This window comes from Podarcis erhardii (genome assembly GCF_964252035.2).
Source record: "Podarcis erhardii genome assembly, chromosome: 2".
Classification (NCBI taxonomy): domain Eukaryota; kingdom Metazoa; phylum Chordata; class Lepidosauria; order Squamata; family Lacertidae; genus Podarcis; species Podarcis erhardii.
This window is the reverse complement of record NC_138498.1, coordinates 113,748,297-113,766,578: the sequence shown is the minus strand read 5'-3', so window position 1 is coordinate 113,766,578 and position 18,282 is coordinate 113,748,297. Positions and strand designations below refer to the sequence as shown.

Genomic DNA, 18,282 nt, shown 5'->3' with positions numbered 1-18,282 from the left:
CTTGGTCCCAGCTCCTGCTAACCAAGCAGTTCGAAAGCACGTCAAAGTGCAAGTAGATAAATAGGGACCGCTCCGGCGGGAAGGTCAACGGCGTTTCCGTGTGCTGCTCTGGTTCGCCAGAAGCGGCTTAGTCATGCTGGCCACATGACCTGGAAGCTGTATGCTGGCTCCCTCGGCCAATAAAGCGAGATGAGCGCCGCAACCCCAGATTCGGTCACGACTGGACCTAATGGTCAGGGGTCCCTTTACCTTACATATTGCCTACTCAGACTGGCATTGTTTCCAGGGTCTTGGGAGGATATTCCCCATTATCTGATTTTAATTAACCAATCCTTTTCCGAAGAAAATACCGCTGTGATTGAGTCGAGGTGTTCCTGCATGTGGGGCATGTGCTTTACTACACAACCTTAGCTCCAAAGAAGCGCTGGAGCTCAAAGCAGCAGCCTGGAAAACCCTGTCCACAATTGAACAGCGGCTGCATATTACCAGCAAGGAGGGGAGAAAAATCAGGAAACACTAATAATTCGGAAAGGTGGGGGATGTTACTATTATGCAACATCCTAATTCTGAGGATGTCACAGTTATGTAATTGTGGTTTACTACATCACTTTTCTGTGGAAGAGTAAGTTCTCAGGCACTTCTCATTAAAAAAATAATAAATAAATAAAAGGAGTACATTGCTTATCTCCTTTTATCATTCAAACTGTATATACTAAGGCCGTGGTTCACAAACCATTTCTGCCATGGACCACTTGAAAATTCCTGAGGGTCTTGGCAGACCACTTAATGATTTTTCTTCCTGTTGTAGCAACTGAAATGTACCGTGCTAGACAATGTGTGGTCCATACTGAATGAGGTTTGCAAATTACCACTTACGGTCTGCAGACTACAGTTGGGGAACTCCTGTGCTAAGCTACCCAACTGCTTCCAGTTCACACCATCCTTTCTCCACACACAGATTTTGAAGTAAACTCACGGCGCTTGTAGCCAGCTGCGTAAACCACACAGATGAGTCAGCCGGTTTTGTGCCTATTCTGTTACCCTTCTGGGCCAGCTTTTAGGAAAGGTCTGTGTGTGGTTTAATTGGGTGCAGAATTTACCTTCTTGAGAATATCCGTTTCTATGAAAGCGAGTTTTTAGTTCTTGTGGTTATGAAGATAGTCAATATCGTAAGTCCCAATAAGTTCTGGAGGGGCAGGACGAGAGTTGACAGAAGGAGCTCAAGAAGTTGCCAACTGACGACTCTGGAAGAGGGTCCAGGAGGGTATAGAATCACAGAACTGTAGAGTTCGGATTTATTACATTTACTCTATATCCCACCTTTCATCATAGCTGTCAACCGTCCCTTATTTGGTGGGAAACTCCCTTATCCCAGCGCCGTGTCCCGCTGCTGTCCCGGATTGATGATGTCCCTTAAATTTCCCGGGTTTCATGCTCGCCCAGCTCGGGAAGGAAGCAGCGGCTTGGGGTCTTCCGCCTTGAGAGAACGAAAGAGCTGCCGCGACTCCGCCTCTCCCTTTTCCCCCTCAGGGGTGCGTCGTGAGGAGACGGGTGGCGACGGGCGGGCAGGCAGCCCCTCTCTTGCGAGAATTTCGTCGCTCTGCCAGGGGAAGCCGGAGGCAGCAGCGGCAGCTGAGGAGGCGGCCTGAGGGAGGAGGAAGAGGAGGGGGTGGGGAGGGACGCAGAAGGGAGGCGCTTCAGCGGCCGCCGTGGCGCCACAATTGCCTCATTCTGGACTTGCGGGCAGCATGGGCGAGAGTCTCTCTCCCTCCCTCTCTCTTGGGCGGGGAAGGGCCGATGGAACTCCTCGCCCCAAGACGACGGCAGCCCCGACGTGCTACTTAGCATACCCTCCAACCAGTGCAGCATCTTAATGTCGTGATTTCCCCCTCTGCATCCCTTTCATAACTCTATTTTTATAAATCATTTGTCCATCCATAGTTCAAATTTTTACAAGTTTTCTGTCAATCCTACCAATGTATGTAACTCTTTACGATAGCTTTTCAAATAAATTATAAACTTTCCCCATTCTTTATGAAAGAGGTCCTCTTCCTGGTTTCTAATTCTGCCTGTAAGCTTTGCCATCTCGACGTCGTTCATCAATTTTGTCTGCCACTCTTCTTTGGTGGGAGTTGTAGACCCTTAGGATCATCTGGTCCAACCCCCTGAAAAACACAGTCAGTCGCAGCAAAATCAGCATGGCTCCATCAGTGCCGGATTTCTGTATAAGTTAAGCAAAATCCCTTATTTTGGCTGCTGATCCCTTATTTTCAAGGCTGCTGGTCCCTTATTTTCAAATCTGTAACTTGACAGCTACGCCTTTTGTCCAAGGAGCTCGGGGTGATGTACATGGTCTGCTCCCTCCGTCCATTTTATCCTCACAACAACCCTTCGATGTAGGACCAGGCTGAGAGACTGTGACTGGCCCCAAAGTCAGGCTCCCAACCTGTGTGTGTGGATTTGAAGTTGCTTTTGCAAAGAAGTAGTTTTTCACTGTGGAATTGCATTTATATATGGACTTGTCTTGTCACTTGTTTTTGCATGTGATAATGCTTTTAATATTTTTATACATGTATTATTTTGGGGAGATTTTTACACGCCCTTGTCTTTATACAAGGAATCGGGGGTGGGTTTTTTTTGACACGTTTATTTTGTTTACTGTTGATGTCTTTACAATGAAACCCTTTCAATGGGAAGCGATGGGCTCAATCCATCAGTCAACACAATTAATCATAGTGGAAAGGGATGCCAAGGGCAGGAATCTTTTGCCCAACATGGGGCTCAAACCCACGACCTTGAGATTGAGGTTCTCGTGCTCCACCGGCTGAGCTATCCCTGCTGTCATGCCATGCATCATTTGGCCGTCAGAGTGCTATTCACACACATAGTACAACTCCTGCTCGCAACACTCGTCTTCCCACAGGACTCCTTCCTCCGTGCCTGTCCCTGCCCCACAGTTTCCCCATAGGGGGTCGCTCGGTTCCCCTTCCCGCCAGCTCTGAGGCTCCTCCACGGCGCTCCCATTGGCCCAAACCCAGTAGCCCCACAGCCCGTGGCGGTGCAGTCCCAGCCAAGTCTTCAGACCCGGCTGGAGCGCGACCCTCCCGGCCAGGATTTGGCCTCTGGCATGGCAGGCAGCCAGAGCTTCGAACCAGGTTCGGTTTTCCTGAATGACGACAGGGCTTTGATCCTGCAGGGGTCCCGCTAACAGGAAACAGAAAGAGAGAAGAGGTATTAGACTGCAGGGATCAGCAAACTTTTTCAGCAGGGGGCCGGTCCACTGTCCCTCAGGCCTTGGGGGGGGGCGGCAGACTATATTTTGAAAATAAAAATAAAAATGAACAAATTCCAATGCCCCACAAATAACCCAGTCACATGACCTGCACAAAGTCACGGAGCCCAAAAGACACACTTTTTTTTCAGTGTTATGCTCTCACTGTGGCCAAAAATGCACATTGTGTCTCATCATGCGAGATCGTGGCACCTCCAAAAAAATCACTTTTTGGGGGGGGGGCGAGATCTTGACATGACAATATGGTGCCTAAAATGGCCGCCTGCTCTTGCGTAGGAAAAACAGGATGTCCCATGTTTTTCCCATGTTTTCCCAGGACATTTTTGAGGGGGTATGTGTTTGTAGAAACTAGCTAATTGCACAAAGGAGAAATGTCGCTTCACACACTTTTCCCCCAGAAGGAAATGTGGCCGTCGGAATGGGGGCAAAACCCTCTCCCCCCCCCCCCAATTCTGCCACAAAGCTTTCCAAAGGCAACTAAACAGTAATCTGTCTCCAGGATGTATAAGGTAAAGGTAAAGGGACCTCTGACCGCTATGTCCAGTCGCGGACAACTCTGGGGTTGCGGCGCTCATCTCACTTTACTGGCCGAGGGAGCCAGCGTACAGCTTCTGGGTCATGTGGCCAGCATGACTAAGCCGCTTCTGGCGAACCAGAGCAGCGCACGGAAACGCCGTTTACCTTCCCGCTGGAGTGGTACCTATTTATCTACTTGCACTTCGACGTGCTTTTGAACTGCTAGGTTGGCAGTAGCAGGGACTGAGCAACGGGAGCTCACCCCGTCGCGGGGATTCGAACCGCTGACATTCTGATCGGCAAGTCCTAGGCTCTGTGGTTTAACCCACAGCGCCACTTGCATCCAGGATGTACCTTTTGTTAAATCAGAAGCAGAGAAAGTTGCCAGCTCTGTGTTTCTGGTCTGTTGCTCAGGCCTGTGTTGGGTTGAGAAGAGATCCTGAACTGCAGTGGGATAAGGGGGCTCGTTTCCATCCGTAGTTGCAGGGTTGTACCCTAAGGAGACAAGATACCCAATTATTTTGCATTTGGACTCAGATCAGCCCCAGCCATCAGGCACGATGGTCGGAGGCGATGGGACTTGTAGTCTGGCTGCATCTGGAGTTCCACAATTTCCACGTGAAAAGCTGGAACTGGGAGACTGAGACCAGAGCTTAGGTTGCATAGTTTTTTGGGGATTAAGAAGAGCCTGTCTGGTCCAGAACCCTGTTTTCACAGATGCCCAAAGGGAAGCATATGGTATTACTGGTGAGTAGGACTCTTGAGACTTCTTCAGTTACAGGGCTGTACAGTGGTACCTTGGGTTACAGACGCTTCAGGTTACAGACTCCGCTAACCCAGAAATAGTACCTCGGGTTAAGAACTTTACCTCAGGATGAGAACAGAAATCGCACGGCGGCAGCAGTGGGAGGCCCCATTAGCTAAAGTGGTACCTCAGGTTAAAAACAGTTTCAGGTTAAGAACGGACCTCTGGAATGAATTAAGTTCTTAACCCGAGGTACCACTGTATCTGAATTACTGATAGGCAGGCAATATGTGACCTTAACCAAATATCAAGAACCAGGCCTGGTCCTCCCCATTCTGCTCTCTTGTGTTTTGTCACAGTTATAGGAATTTTAAGGTCTCATATATATATAAAATAAATGTTCGTAACTGTACAAGGCAAACACATAAATAAATAAATTTGTAAGCAAGTGTGTGTGTGTGTGTGTGTGTGTGTGTGTGTGTGTGTGTAAACTACATGTCTGGAAATAGTACAGGAAAACAGTCCTAAAGCCATTTTGAGTCTTCCAGTGACCTCAAATATTTCTCTGCAAGGAGGAAAGAAATGGAAAAGCCTCCCCATTGTCTCTTTGTTCACAAATCCTGTCTTAAGGGTGTGTCTGTGTATGAACAGGGTGAGCCTGTGACTTGGACTCAGGAATTAAGTAGTTATCATCACAAAAGAGTGGACAAATGGCCCAGGTAATACAATCCGTGATCCATTATCAGGTATCCTAGCAGACAGGAGAAAAACAACACACTCATATTTCTGCTGTAGACCGCCCCTTCTGTGATGTATGTATGATGTATTGGGGGTAGTCTTGAGCTACAGGGGAGGCAGTTTCAAATGTCTATATAAGAGTTTGCACACCAGTGTTCTGGGTCTCCTCCTCCCTCCTGTGTGTGTGGCGGGGGGGGACCCTCTTGCAACAGCTTTAAAAAAGATCAAGCTTACTAGCTGCTTTGCTTTTCTCAATATTCTCTGGCTGGCCTCTGTTATTTTCTCCTACCGATAAAGAACCTACATAAGGACTCGATACGGGCTCTTTGGTAACCCATAAGGAAAAAGGAGCAGTTTTTCCCCTTATCATCTTCTTCTTTGGCGATCACTCGTAGCCGAGTAAGATTGTCTTCCGTAAACACGGTTTTAACAATGAGTCTGTAAGTGACTGTGGAGGCCAATTCTGGACCCACACGTCCTTCCACAGTGGGGACATTGATTTCCAGACGTGAGTTGATCACGGTGTGGATTTGCCAAGCATGCCTTCCTCTTAGCACGTTTCTCCCTTGCATCCTGAGTTCGAGTGTCTTCAAAGCCCATGACATCTTTGGTAAAGGCTGTTCTCCAAATGGAGCGCTCGCAGGCCAGTGTTTCCCAGTTGTCAGTGTTTATACTACATTTTTTTAAGATTTGCCTTGAGAGAGTCTTTAAACCTCTTTCGTTGACCACCAGCATTACACTTTCCATTTTTAAGTTCGGAATAGAGTAGTTGCTTTGGAAGACGATCATCAGGCATCCGCACAACATGACCAGTCCTTTACCTTTTTTTCTTATATAACATCACACTTTTCCATTTCCCTTCTTCACTCCTCCAGGCCGTCTGGAAAAAACTCACCATCGCTGGATCCGGCTGAGAACCGCTTACTTGTCACAGGTATCCAGGAATCTGAAGCTGAACCACTTGCCGTGGAAGTCACTAAGAGGAAAGATTTTAAGAATTAGTCCCACCGCCATTCACTACCTTTCTCCCCACCCCCCAAAAAATATTATAGGGCCGTAACTTAGACACAAACAGCTTTGTGAGTGTTTGCGTGGTGGGGGAAGTCGATCTGAATTCTTGACTTGAGAAAGCCACATCCTGGGACCTGTGTAAATTATGCAAAGGAGCTGGATTTGCATCAACCGGTTTTGCAGAATTTGTTTGGCTTCTGGCATTCAGGGGATAATCCCCTGACCGCTAGAAACCCTGGCTGTAATCTAGGCTCTCATGATTATTCTCACACAACAAGATGTTCTCTCCCTATTCTCCCCCTGTGTGACCCCCTGAATTTGTTCTGGCTGTTTCCCACAACCCCGTGGAGCAGATTCAGGAAGGGTGCAAGGGGTGGAGAAGGGGGGGGGGGAATTCCTGTTGGCCGAAGGGACAGAGCAGTTGAATACCACCCATAATGTGGAAGCACCCTGAGCCACAATATTAATACTGTCAAGCATGGTTCTTGCTCTGTGTATACATCAGGGGTGGGAAACCTGTGAACCTTCTCACACTGTTGAACTACAACTCCCATCATCCCTAACTTGTGACAGGGATGGTGGGAGTTGGGATCCAACAATATCTGCCAGGCTGCAGGTTCGCCAACCCTGGAGTAAGGGATATGGCTTCCTACCTGTGCCCACAGGCGCAGATACGGTTTCCCTCAGTGTTGAAACTGAGGATGTTTCACTGGCCTGCAATCTGAGATTTTCTAAGATTCCATTGATACCTAGGTGTGTGGCAATCAGGTACGCAGCTCTGATTCTGACCGTTGCTGATAGATGTCATAGGAATTTTATGGTCTTAGATATATGGTAATGTTCATAACCACACATACATAGATCAGCACAGGAAGGCCAACCTGGAACCATTTTGATTCCTAAACTGAGCAAATGTTTTCTCTGCAAGGTCAAACTGGAAAAGTCTCCCCATTGTCTCTTTCCTCACAAATCCTGTCTTAAGGACACATTTAAGATATGAATAGGGTGTGAGCCTGTAACCTGGGCCCAGGAAATAAGTATTTTACCACTACAAAAGAATGGCCAGGCTCCCCAGGCAATCTAGTCAAATAACTTGCCAGACAGGAGATAAACTGTGACAGGAGAAAAACAACATTTAAATTTCTGTGATGTAGGTGGGATGTATCTGAGGGGTGGTCTTAGGTTACACCCCTTCTGTGATGTATGCATAATGTTTCTGGGGGTGGTCTTGATCTAGAGAATGGGAATTTCAAAAGTCTTTATAAGCCCTTGCACAGCATTTTTGTGGGTCCTCTTCCTCTCCTGCGTGTGAGGGGAGCACCCTGTTGCAACAGATCAATAAAGATCAAGCTTACTAGCTGCTTTGCTTCTCAATATTCTCTGGTTGGCCTCTGTTATTCTCTCCTACCAATAGGGAACCTATGTAAGGACTCTATATGGGCTCTTGGATACCCCATAAGGGAAAAGGGCATATTTTTTATTTACAACATAGACATATCCCCTCTTAAATCACAGGGTGAACATTTCAGTCTGATGCAGGAGCTGGCAATAAGAGCTTATGCCAGGGGTCAGCAAACTTTTTCAGTTCACTGTCCCACAGACTTTGGTGGGGGGGGCGGACTATATTTTGAAGAAAAAAATGAACGCATTCCTATGCCCCACAAATAACCCAGAGATTCATTTTACATAAAAGCACACATTCTACTCATGTAAAAACACCAGGCAGGCCCCTCAAATAACCCAGAGATGAATTTTTTTAAATAAAAGGACACATTCTACTCATGTAAAAACACGCTGGTTCCCGGACCATCTGCGGGTGGGATTTAGAAGGTGACTGGGCCGGATCCGGCCCCCGGGCCTTAGTTTGCCTACCCCATGGCTTATGCGGTTGTGGTAAATGGATCCAGATTAGGATCAGGGAGACACGGGTTCCAATTCCAACCACAAAATTCATTATGTGGCCTTGGGACAGCCATGTACTCTCAGCCTAAGCCACCTCAGAGGATAATTCAGGAGATGAGATCCTTGGATGCGGCCTTCCAGTGGTCTGACTTGGTTTAAGTCAGCTTCCTGCATTCCTAATATTGTAGAGGACTGGGCAATATGGAACAACACAATCAAGAGGCAAACTAATACCAATGAGGGGCTGGATAGAAATCTGCTTTTCTTGAAATAACATTTGTTTGTTTGTTTGCTTTATAAAAATATTTGTACACTGTTCTATCACCAAACATAAATACAGTGGTACCTCGCAAGACGAAATTAATTCATTCTGCGAGTTTTTTCGTCTTGCGATTTTTTCATCCTGTGAAGCACGGATTTTGGAAAAGCTTCAAACATCACCAAAGTCTTCAAAAACCTCAGAAAAGGCTACCGCACTGCGTGCTATGAGTTGCTCCTCGAAGTCAAATCGCAACTGCACCCCCTGAATGCATGGTTTTAAGAAAAAGGAAACAAACTTGCAAGACAAAGGAAACAAACTTGCAAGACAAAGGAAACAAACTTGCAAGACGTTTTCGTCTTGCAAAGCAAGCCCATAGGGAAATTCGTCTTGCGAAGCAACTCAAAAAATGAAAAACACTTTCGTCTTGCGAGTTTTTCGTCTTACGAGGCATTCGTCTTGCGAGGTACCACTGTACATCAAAGTAGTTTGCAGCAATAAAACTATGAAATAATTAAAAGCAGACATCAGTTAAGCGTTGTAGAATAACAATAGGGAATGGATAGCTTACTTGGTTAACAACAGCAACAACAACAACACCACACTCCTCTGGCTGGGTTTCCCCAGCCACTCTGGGCAGCTTCCAGCACATATGGTTAGTTCATGGTGCTGATAACACCAGGGTTTCAGGTTTGATCCCCCTAAGGGACATTGCAGGGGGGTTGGATTAGATGATCCTCAGGGTCCTTCCAACTTTAGGATTCTACGAGATTCTATTAGAATAATTAAAAAAACCCACCTAATGCTCAATTGCTCCCCCTAGAGGCAAATGGAGAAATTACCAGGTTTTCACCCACCTGAGTGCCCCTGCACCCACAGAATCTTTCCCTGGCACCTTCAGGGTCCTGTTCCCCATCCCCTCTACCACTTGCTGAAATCAGGCTTGGGGAAAAGTCTGCTACAGATTTAGGATACCTACCAGCCATGGTCGACTGCGGGCTAGGAGTCAAGACGTCCTTCTGGTCAGGTATGGAGCGGCAGTTTAGCAGGAGTTGGAGAAGAAAAGGAAGAGCACCTGTAGGCCCTGAAAGGCAGAATATAGGAGACCCTTTTTCGAAGTGATTATTTATCCACGCTTTGCTTCTCTTATTACTGGAAGCTGTAGTTTCCTCCCTCTCAGGACTCCCAGCACCCTTAAACAAATTACAGCTGCCATTACAGTGGTACCTCGGGTAACAGACGCTTCAGGTTACAGACTCCACTAACCCAGAAATAGTACCTTGGGTTAAGAACTTTGCTTCAGGATGAGAACAGAAATTGCGTGGTGGCAGCGGGAGGCCCCATTAGTTTAAAGTCAGGTTAAGAACAGTTTCAGGTTAAGAGCGGACCTCCAGAACAAATTAAGTTCTTAAACCCGAGGTACCACTGTATTCTGAATGGGAGGGTCGTGTGCTTTAAATGCGTGTCGAACGTTCTTTGAACGTGTGGTGTGGATTTAGGAGCTGAGCTTTTCGAGTAACGTAGCCAAAACAGGGGTACAGTGGTACCTCGGGTTAAATAATTAATTCGTTCCGGAGGTCTGTTCTTAACTTGAAACTGTTCTTAACCTGAAGCACCACTTTAGCTAATGGGGCCTCCTCCTGCTGCCGCGTCTCAGGAGCACAAATTCTGTTCTCATCCTGAAGCAAAGTTCTTAACCTGAAGCACTATTTCTGGGTTAGCGGAGTCTGTAACCTGAAGCGGATGTAACCTGAAGCGTATGTAACCCGAGGTACCACTGTACTGTGTGATAGGAATTTTATGGTCTTAGATATATGGCAACGTTCATAACCACACGTACATAGATCAGCACAGGAAAGCCAACCTGGAACCACTTGGATTCCTAAACTGAGCAAATGTTTCTCTGCATGGTCAAAATGGAAAAGCCTCCCCATTGTCTCTTCCTTCACAAATCCTGTCTTAGTTGGTCTTTAAGGTGCTACTGGAAGGAATTTGTTTTGTTTTGACTATGGCAGACCAACACGGCTACCTATCTGTAACTAAATCCTGTCTTAATCTGTGTTTGAATAAAGGTGTGAGCCTGTGACCTGGCCCAGGAAATAAGTATTTTACCACTACAAAAGAATGGCCAGGCTCCCCAGGAAATCCAATCAAGTAACCTGCCAGACAGGAGATAAACAATGACAGGAGAAAAACAACATTTAAATAGAAATGATGTTGTAGGTGGGGGATGTATCTGAGGGGTGGTCTTAGGTTACACGCCTTCTGTGATGTATGCATAATGTTTCTGGGAGTGGTCTTGATCTACAGGATGGGAATTTCAAAAGTCTTTATAAGCCCTTGCACAGCATTTTTGTGGGTCCTCTTCCTCTCCTGCGTGTGAGGGGAGTACCCTGTTGCAACAGATCAATAAAGATCAAGCTTACTAGCTGCTTTGCTTCTCAATATTCTCTGGTTGGCCTCTGTTATTTTCTCCTACCAATAGGGAACCTATGTAAGGACTCTATATGGGCTCTTGGATACCCCATAAGGGAAAAGGGCATATTTTTATTTACAACAACTGAGACACAAGAGGGAGGTAACAGCATGCTCAGGTGTGGAGGTGTATTGTTTAGTTCTTGTTCTTATTATGCATTTTTGTGTTTTTCGTCTCGTATTTTTGCGTTGCCACTCGCCACTCACCTTTGCAGCACACAAAAGGATGTTTCTGGAGGCATTTCTCTTGATACCACAGGCTCTCGTTCATAACCGCACAGCTCTCCGAAGTCCTGGACGCTGGGCTCCACTGTGTAAACTTATAGGGGTCGCCATTAAGCCAGACCCAGGAGAGGCCCTGGCGGTACAGCCCGATCCAGAACGAGCAATTGGGGCAGAGGGAGGCAGCCTGCTCCATATCCCTGTCATCCCGGAAACCTGCCAGCCGGGTGCCCTGTCGAAGGCAGTAGCAATGGGCTCCGAGCATGGTTTGCGGGTCCTGGATGAGGAAGTATTCGCGGTCTGAGGACAGGAGCGATGCCATGGCGACTGTGTAGAGAAAGATAAAAGAGAAAAGGCAGCCAAATATATCCAGTATCGAAAGGGGGTCGGGCTAGACATAGGGTCCTTGCTAACCCCACAGTTCTATGGTTCTGAACCCTGACTTGCCATATTTCTTGCTCTATAAGACTCACTTTTTCCCTCCTAAAAAGTAAGGGGAAATGTGTGTGCGTCTTATGGAGCGAATGCAGGCTGCGCAGCTATCCCAGAAGCCAGAACAGCAAGAGGGATTGCTGCTTTCACTGCGCAGCGATCCCACTTGCTGTTCGGGCTTCTGAAATTCAGAATCCCCCCCCCCCCCCGTTTTCCTCCTCCAAAAACTAGGTGCGTCTTGTGGTCTGGTGCGTCTTATAGAGCAAAAAATACGGTACTCTGTCCAGATTTCATGACTGGAAATCATAATGATTTATCACATTAAGCCGCCGTTGTTCTGAAAACAACAGGAAGATTTAAAGGAACTATTAGAAATGACTATCAAAGCACTAGAGATATGAAATGACCAGAGCCCCCCCAAACTTGAAGCATGGGAAGTCCCAATAAAAAATTAATAATTCGGCAGAATATTTGGATTAATTGATATGTATGTGTATAATTTGGAATACTTAATGTGATTTGATTGGATTGTTAAAATGGAAGACTTAATAAAAAATGATATATTTTTTTTTAAAAAGCTGCCATTGTTCTGAGGCGCTTTGGAGAGTAAGCGCTGGGATTTTTTTAAAAAAATCCTCACAACAACCCTGTGAAGTAGGTTAGGCTGAGCGTCAGTGACTGACTCCAAGGTCAGAAGCTCGTGAGCTTCATGGCAGAGTGGGGATTTGAACCCCACTCCAACCAGTACAACACACTGGCTCTCTAAACGCCAGGATTGTTCCATTTTAACCTTTCAGCAACCCCTCCGAGGTAGGGTGAGAGATGGCGACTTGACTCCAGACAACCTAGAAAGTAGGGATTCAATGCTCATGTTTTCCAGGCCTGGTTCAAGCACCACTGCTTCTTCTCCTCTAGAGGCTGCCTGCTTTATCGGCTGGTTCCAGGTGGCAGTTGAGGTATCCCTACTACTTACTTGGGAGTAAGTCCCATTTAAAAGAATTGGCATGCGAACAACGCCTCCTAAAATCCTCTCTACTACGCGTCTAGGAAAGGTGCAGGAGCCTTTCAGTGGAACTTACTTCTGCACAGGATGACACTATTGTTTTTGTTTTTTCTAAAATTGTTTTATAAAATAAAGAGGCAGACGAATAGATTTAGTTCAGAATCAATTCTGGGCCTATTCGTTGCAAATACTTTGAGTGGGATAAACTTCACTTACCCCCTAGAAGGATGGCTGACAAGAAAAGCTTCATAGCGATGCAAAAGGGGTTTCTTCAAACCCAGGCAGGTTCCAAGCGCCCAACAAGAGCCGAGGTGCTAGGCTGCGAAAGGCAACTTCTGGGAAATTATGTCCTTGCTTGGGAGACTTAAAGCCTAGGTGTGTCTGAATGATGAAGGGGAACCTCCTAGTTTTGGTAAGGATTCCACCTGAGGCAACAGCCTTGTCCACAAGATTATGCGAAAGGAAAGGAAAGAAGATTTGAATTTCAAATTGAGGCATAGGCACAGAAACATCCTGTCTTCCTGGGACGCTGAGCTGGAGACAAGTGCTTCCTTACTTTGGAAACCAGATCTCAGAGAACAAACAAGAGCTGTTTGGTCTCCATCCTGCATTGCACAGGTGTCCCCTGAGGAGCACCCATTCATTGAACTCCTGCTCCATACCTGCCAAGTGCATCCCATTTTTTTATCCGAGATCATGGCGGCCATTTTGGGTTCCGCGATCTCAAGCTACGCTCTAGCTCCTAAAAAAAAGAAAAAGTGCTTTTCCCGGGGCTTTCCTCAAGGTGAGAGCGAGGTGCAAGCAACATGACTTGCCTAGGAGCGTGTCCCAGATGATGCACGTCCCGGGTTTGGGTCTCCAAAAGTTGGAAGCAGTGCTGGATTTACGTATAAGCTAAACAAGCTATAGTTTAGGGCCCTTGGGTACCTTGGGTTAAGAACTTTGCTTCAGGATGAGAACAGAAATCGTGCAGCGGTGGCACAGTGGCAGCAGGAGGCCCCATTAGCTAAAGTGGTACCTCAGGTTAAGAACAGTTTCAAATTAAGAACAGGCCTCCAGAACGAATTAAGTTCTTAACGAGAGGTACCACTGTAAAAATGATTTATTTATTTTTTAAAAAAGATATACAGTGGTACCTCAGGTTACATACGCTTCAGGTTACAGACTCTGCTAACCCAGAAATATTACCTCGGGTTAAGAACATTGCTTCAGGACGAGAACAGAAATCATGCTCCGGTGGCGCGGCGGCAGCGGGAGACCCCATTAGCTAAAGTGGTGCTTCAGGTTAAGAACAGTTTCAGGTTAAGTACAGACCTCCAGAACGAATTAAGTACTTAACCCGAGGTACCACTGTAGTAGAGTCTGAAAAGGTTCAGAAACGAGGTGAAATTATTTTTGTACTTCAGCTAACGTAGTAAAAATGGCACCATTCATGAATAATAGGTAACGGGGGGGGGGGGGGGACCCAAGGCTTCCAAAAGTACAAAAAATATTTAGGGGGAAACCCTACAGGGAGAGATAAAATCCAAAACAGACCAAAGAGAACAGAGTGTGCTCAGTAGGCATGGGACGTGGCGGGGGCAGGGGGCGGTGAACCAACTACTAAATGGAATGGGTAGGGGATGGAATGGGAAAATCTGGGCTACTTTACAAACAGCGCTTCATGTTGCAACATTTTGCTGCGGTACTGTTTAAGCCGTCTTACGCTGCAGGTGGCCAGAGGCAGAGCCCTCTACTTTTTAAAAGCAACTATGTGCACATTGTGGAGAATTTTGAGAATCGGGGTTTTTCCTGCAGTGATTTCTTCCGAAGCAGCCTGAGCAAAAGCGTAACTTACTGGTGCTGCTCTTCTGCTGCAATGAGGAAACCAGTCACAAGTCAGATGAGGCTGAACTCTGGCCTCCTGCCAGCACAAACCAATGGTTGGAAGTGATGGGAACTGTAGTCCGACAACATCTGGCAGCATACAAATTCTCCTGGTATGCCCTGGTATGCCCCGCGGAGGACCTTAAGGTCCACAAATGACAACATTCTGGAGGTCCCAAGTCACAAGGTGGTTAGATTGGTCCCAACTAAGGCCAGGGCCTTTTCAGTACTGGCCCCGACTTGGTGGAACGCTCTGTCACAAGAGACTAGGGCCCTGCGGGACTTGACATCTTTCCGCAGGGCCTGCAAGACAGAGCTGTTCCACCTGACCTTTGGTTTGGACTCAGACTGACCCTTATGTTTCCCTCCCTTTATGGTTTTGACTTTTAAAATGAGGCTGCATTTTAAATTGCATTTTAAACTGTATTTTAAATTTCTTTTTTTTTTCTTTTCTTATTATGTTTTTACTGAAATTTTATTGATGTTAGCCGCCCTGATCTCTGGCTGGGGAAGACGGGGTATAAATAAAATTATTATTATTATTATTATTATTATTATTATTATTATTATTATTACTACTACTACTACTACTACTATTATTATTATCCCTGCTCTCTGCTGCTTAAGACCTTGGTATGTTCTGGAAACTACAGGAAGGGAAGGTACTCTTGAACTCGGGTCCTGCTTGAGCGTTTCCCACAGACGTCTCGTTGGCCCCTGTGAGAACAGGATGCTAGACTAAATGACTCATGTCTCCAAAGGACCGATTCTCCCCCATGAGTCTGCCCAGTTATTCAGATTAGCATCTTTTCCAGGCACCCCCATCAGAAACTGGGGAGAGCGCTTTTCGGCTATGGAAACTTTGCTGATGAGATACTCTCCCAGCTCTGAAATTTGAGGGCTGGGGGAAGTCCTGCTTTCTTTATCTGAAAGATGTCAAGCTGCACATTACGATTATCTTTATTGTCATTGTCCCATACAGAACAATGAAATTGAAAAAAATCTACATTAGACATTCAAAACCCAACAAGCCTGCTATCCCAGCTATCCCAGCCTGGTTAACCCTCTAAAAACTCTGATACCCCATAATTAAATACAATATACTCCCATAGAGACTACCTTGCACTGCATTTAAAAGCAAAATCGCATTTGGATAAAAACTGTTTTTATCCAAAACGGCTAGTCCTAGTCTTTATAACCCTGTACAGTGGTACCTCGGGTTAAGAACTTAATTCGTTCCGGAGGTCCGTTCTTAACCTGAAACCGTTCTTAACCTGAAGCACCACTTCAGCTAATGGGGCCTCCCACTGCTGGAGCACGATTTCTGTTCTCATCCTGAGGTTAAGTTCTTTTTTTTTTTATAATAAATTTTTATTCATTTTCATTTTCCAAACACATAATTAAACACAAACAACACACAAGACAAAGAAAAAAACAACAACAAAAAAACATACAAACATTTAAACAAGTATAAATTCATACTCTTATTTTCTATACCTTCTTTCCCCGGACTTCCCCATACCTCCCTTTCGCTGCATCCTTATTTCACATTTCTTTAGCAACCCTCCGGTCAGTTAAATTTTTAGTTCCCTTCATTAAGTTCTTTTTAACTTATTAGTTACAGCTGTAATTCTCTGTTTCTTAGTCCTTGACATCTTAACACTCCTCAACTTTACAACAATTTTTAAGGTATATTTTAAATTTCTTCCAATCTTCTTCCACCGTCTCCTTCCCCTGGTCACGGATTCTGCCGGTCATCTCTGCCAATCCCATAAAGTCAATCACCTTTGTCTGCCATTCTTCCAGAGTAGGTAGTTCTTGCGTCTTCCAATACTTTGCCAAAAGAATTCTTGCTGCTGTAGTAGCATACATAAAAAACGTCCTATCCTTCTTCACTACCAGCTGGCCAACCATGCCCAGGAGAAAAGCTTCAGGTTTCTTAGGAAAAGTCCACTTGAGGACTTTCTTAATTTCATTATAGATCATTTCCCAAAAAGCTTTAATCCTCGGGCAGGTCCACCAAAGGTGGTAGAAAGTACCTTCAGTCTCATTACATTTCCAACATTTGTTATTGGGCAAATGGTAAATCTTTGCAAGTTTGACTGGGGTCATGTACCACCTGTAGATCATTTTCATAATGTTCTCTTTTAGGGCATTACATGCCGTAAATTTAACACCAGTGGTTCATAACTGTTCCCAGTCAGCAAACATAATATCATGACCAATATCTTGTGCCCATTTAATCATAGCTGATTTCACCGTTTCATCCTGTGTATTCCATTTCAACAGCAAATTATACATTCTTGACAAATTCTTAGTATTGGGTTCTAACAATTCTGTTTCAACTTTGACCTCTCCTTCTGAAATCCTATTTCCCTGTCCTGTTTAAATTTCTCATTTATCTGATGATAATGCAACCAATCTCGTACTTTGGACTTTAATTTCTCATAACTCTGTAATTTGACCTTTTCACCGTCATATTCTAAAATTTCATAATATTTTGGCCATTTAGACTCCATATTAAGTTTTTTCACCTCCTTAGCTTCCATTGGTGACAACCACCTGGGAGTTTTACTTTCCAGTAGATCTTTATACTGTATCCAAACATTGTACAATGCTTTCCTAACAATATGATTTTTAAAGCCCTTGTGGACTTTTACCTTGTCATACCATAAATATGCATGCCAACCGAAGTTATTATCATACCCTTCCAAGTCCAAAATGTCTGTGTTTTCAAGAAGCAGCCAATGTTTCAACCAGCAAAAAGCTGCCGATTCATAGTAGAGTCTTAAGTCCGGCAGGGCAAACCCCCCTCTATCTTTTGCGTCAGTTAAAATCTTAAATTTTATTCTGGGCTTTTTGCCCTGCCAGACAAATTTAGATATATCTTTCTGCCACTTCTTGAAACAGTCCATCTTGTCCAAAATCTGCAATGTCTGAAATAAGAATAACATTCTAGGCAATACATTCATCTTGATAACAGCAATTCGGCCTAAGAAGGAAAGCCTCAACCTTGACCATATTTCTAGATCTTTCTTTACTTCCGTCCAACATTTTTCATAATTATCCTTAAATAAGTTCACATTCTTAGATGTTAAGTTTACCCCCAGGTACTTCACTTTTTTTGTTATTGCCAGACCTGTTTCACTCTGGAATCTCTCCCTTTCATCCATTGTTAAGTTTTTTTCCAACACTTTCGTTTTCTATTTGTTCAATTTAAATCCTGCTACTTGACCAAATATCTCAATTAATTCTAATACTCTTTTAGTACTAGTGTCTGGCTGTTGCAAGGTCAATACTAGGTCATCTGCAAATGCCCTTAATTTGTAATGTCTGGCTCCGACCTGAACTCCTTTAACCAACTGGTCCCCTCTAATCATATTTAACAAAACCTCCAGGACTGATATAAAAAGTAAAGGGGATATTGGGCATCCCTGTCGTGTACCTTTTTCTATAGGTATTTCTTCTGTTACCACATTGTTTACAATTAACTTTGCTTTTTGTTTAGAGTATATTGCACCTATACCGTTTTCAAAACCTTGGCCTACCCCCATCCCTTGGAGATTCTTCTTCATAAAGCTCCAGCAAATATTGTCAAAGGCTTTCTGTTCTCATCCTGAGGCAAAGTTCTTAACCTGAGGTAATATTTCTGGGTTAGCAGTCTGTAACCTGAAGCGTATGTAACCCGAGGTACCACTGTACCTTCTTCCAGAAGGCAGAAGCTGAAAGAGATCATTTCCGGGGTGCGCACTATCCTGCGCTATCTCTGCAGCATAGATTTGATCCAAGGTGGGAAGAGTGCACCCAATTATTCTCTCTGA

The 18,282-nt window shown here is 45.1% G+C and overlaps 2 protein-coding genes across 2 annotated transcripts in view; both read right to left on the bottom strand.

Moving 5' to 3' along the window:
- Nucleotides 1-18,282, bottom strand: part of LOC309337240 (vespryn-like) — a 411,113-nt gene that overhangs the window by 82,126 nt on the left and 310,705 nt on the right. The window lies entirely within an intron of this gene.
- LOC309335193 (uncharacterized protein) lies at nucleotides 3,079-13,446 on the bottom strand (the record flags this gene model as incomplete). Its single annotated transcript, XM_081850067.1, has 4 exons — nucleotides 12,812-13,446; nucleotides 11,146-11,487; nucleotides 9,306-9,547; nucleotides 3,079-3,204 (listed from the first exon to the last, which is right to left on the bottom strand). Exons 1-4 carry the CDS (start codon nucleotides 12,843-12,845, stop codon nucleotides 3,079-3,081), a joined length of 744 nt encoding a protein of 247 aa, XP_081706193.1. The 5' UTR covers nucleotides 12,846-13,446.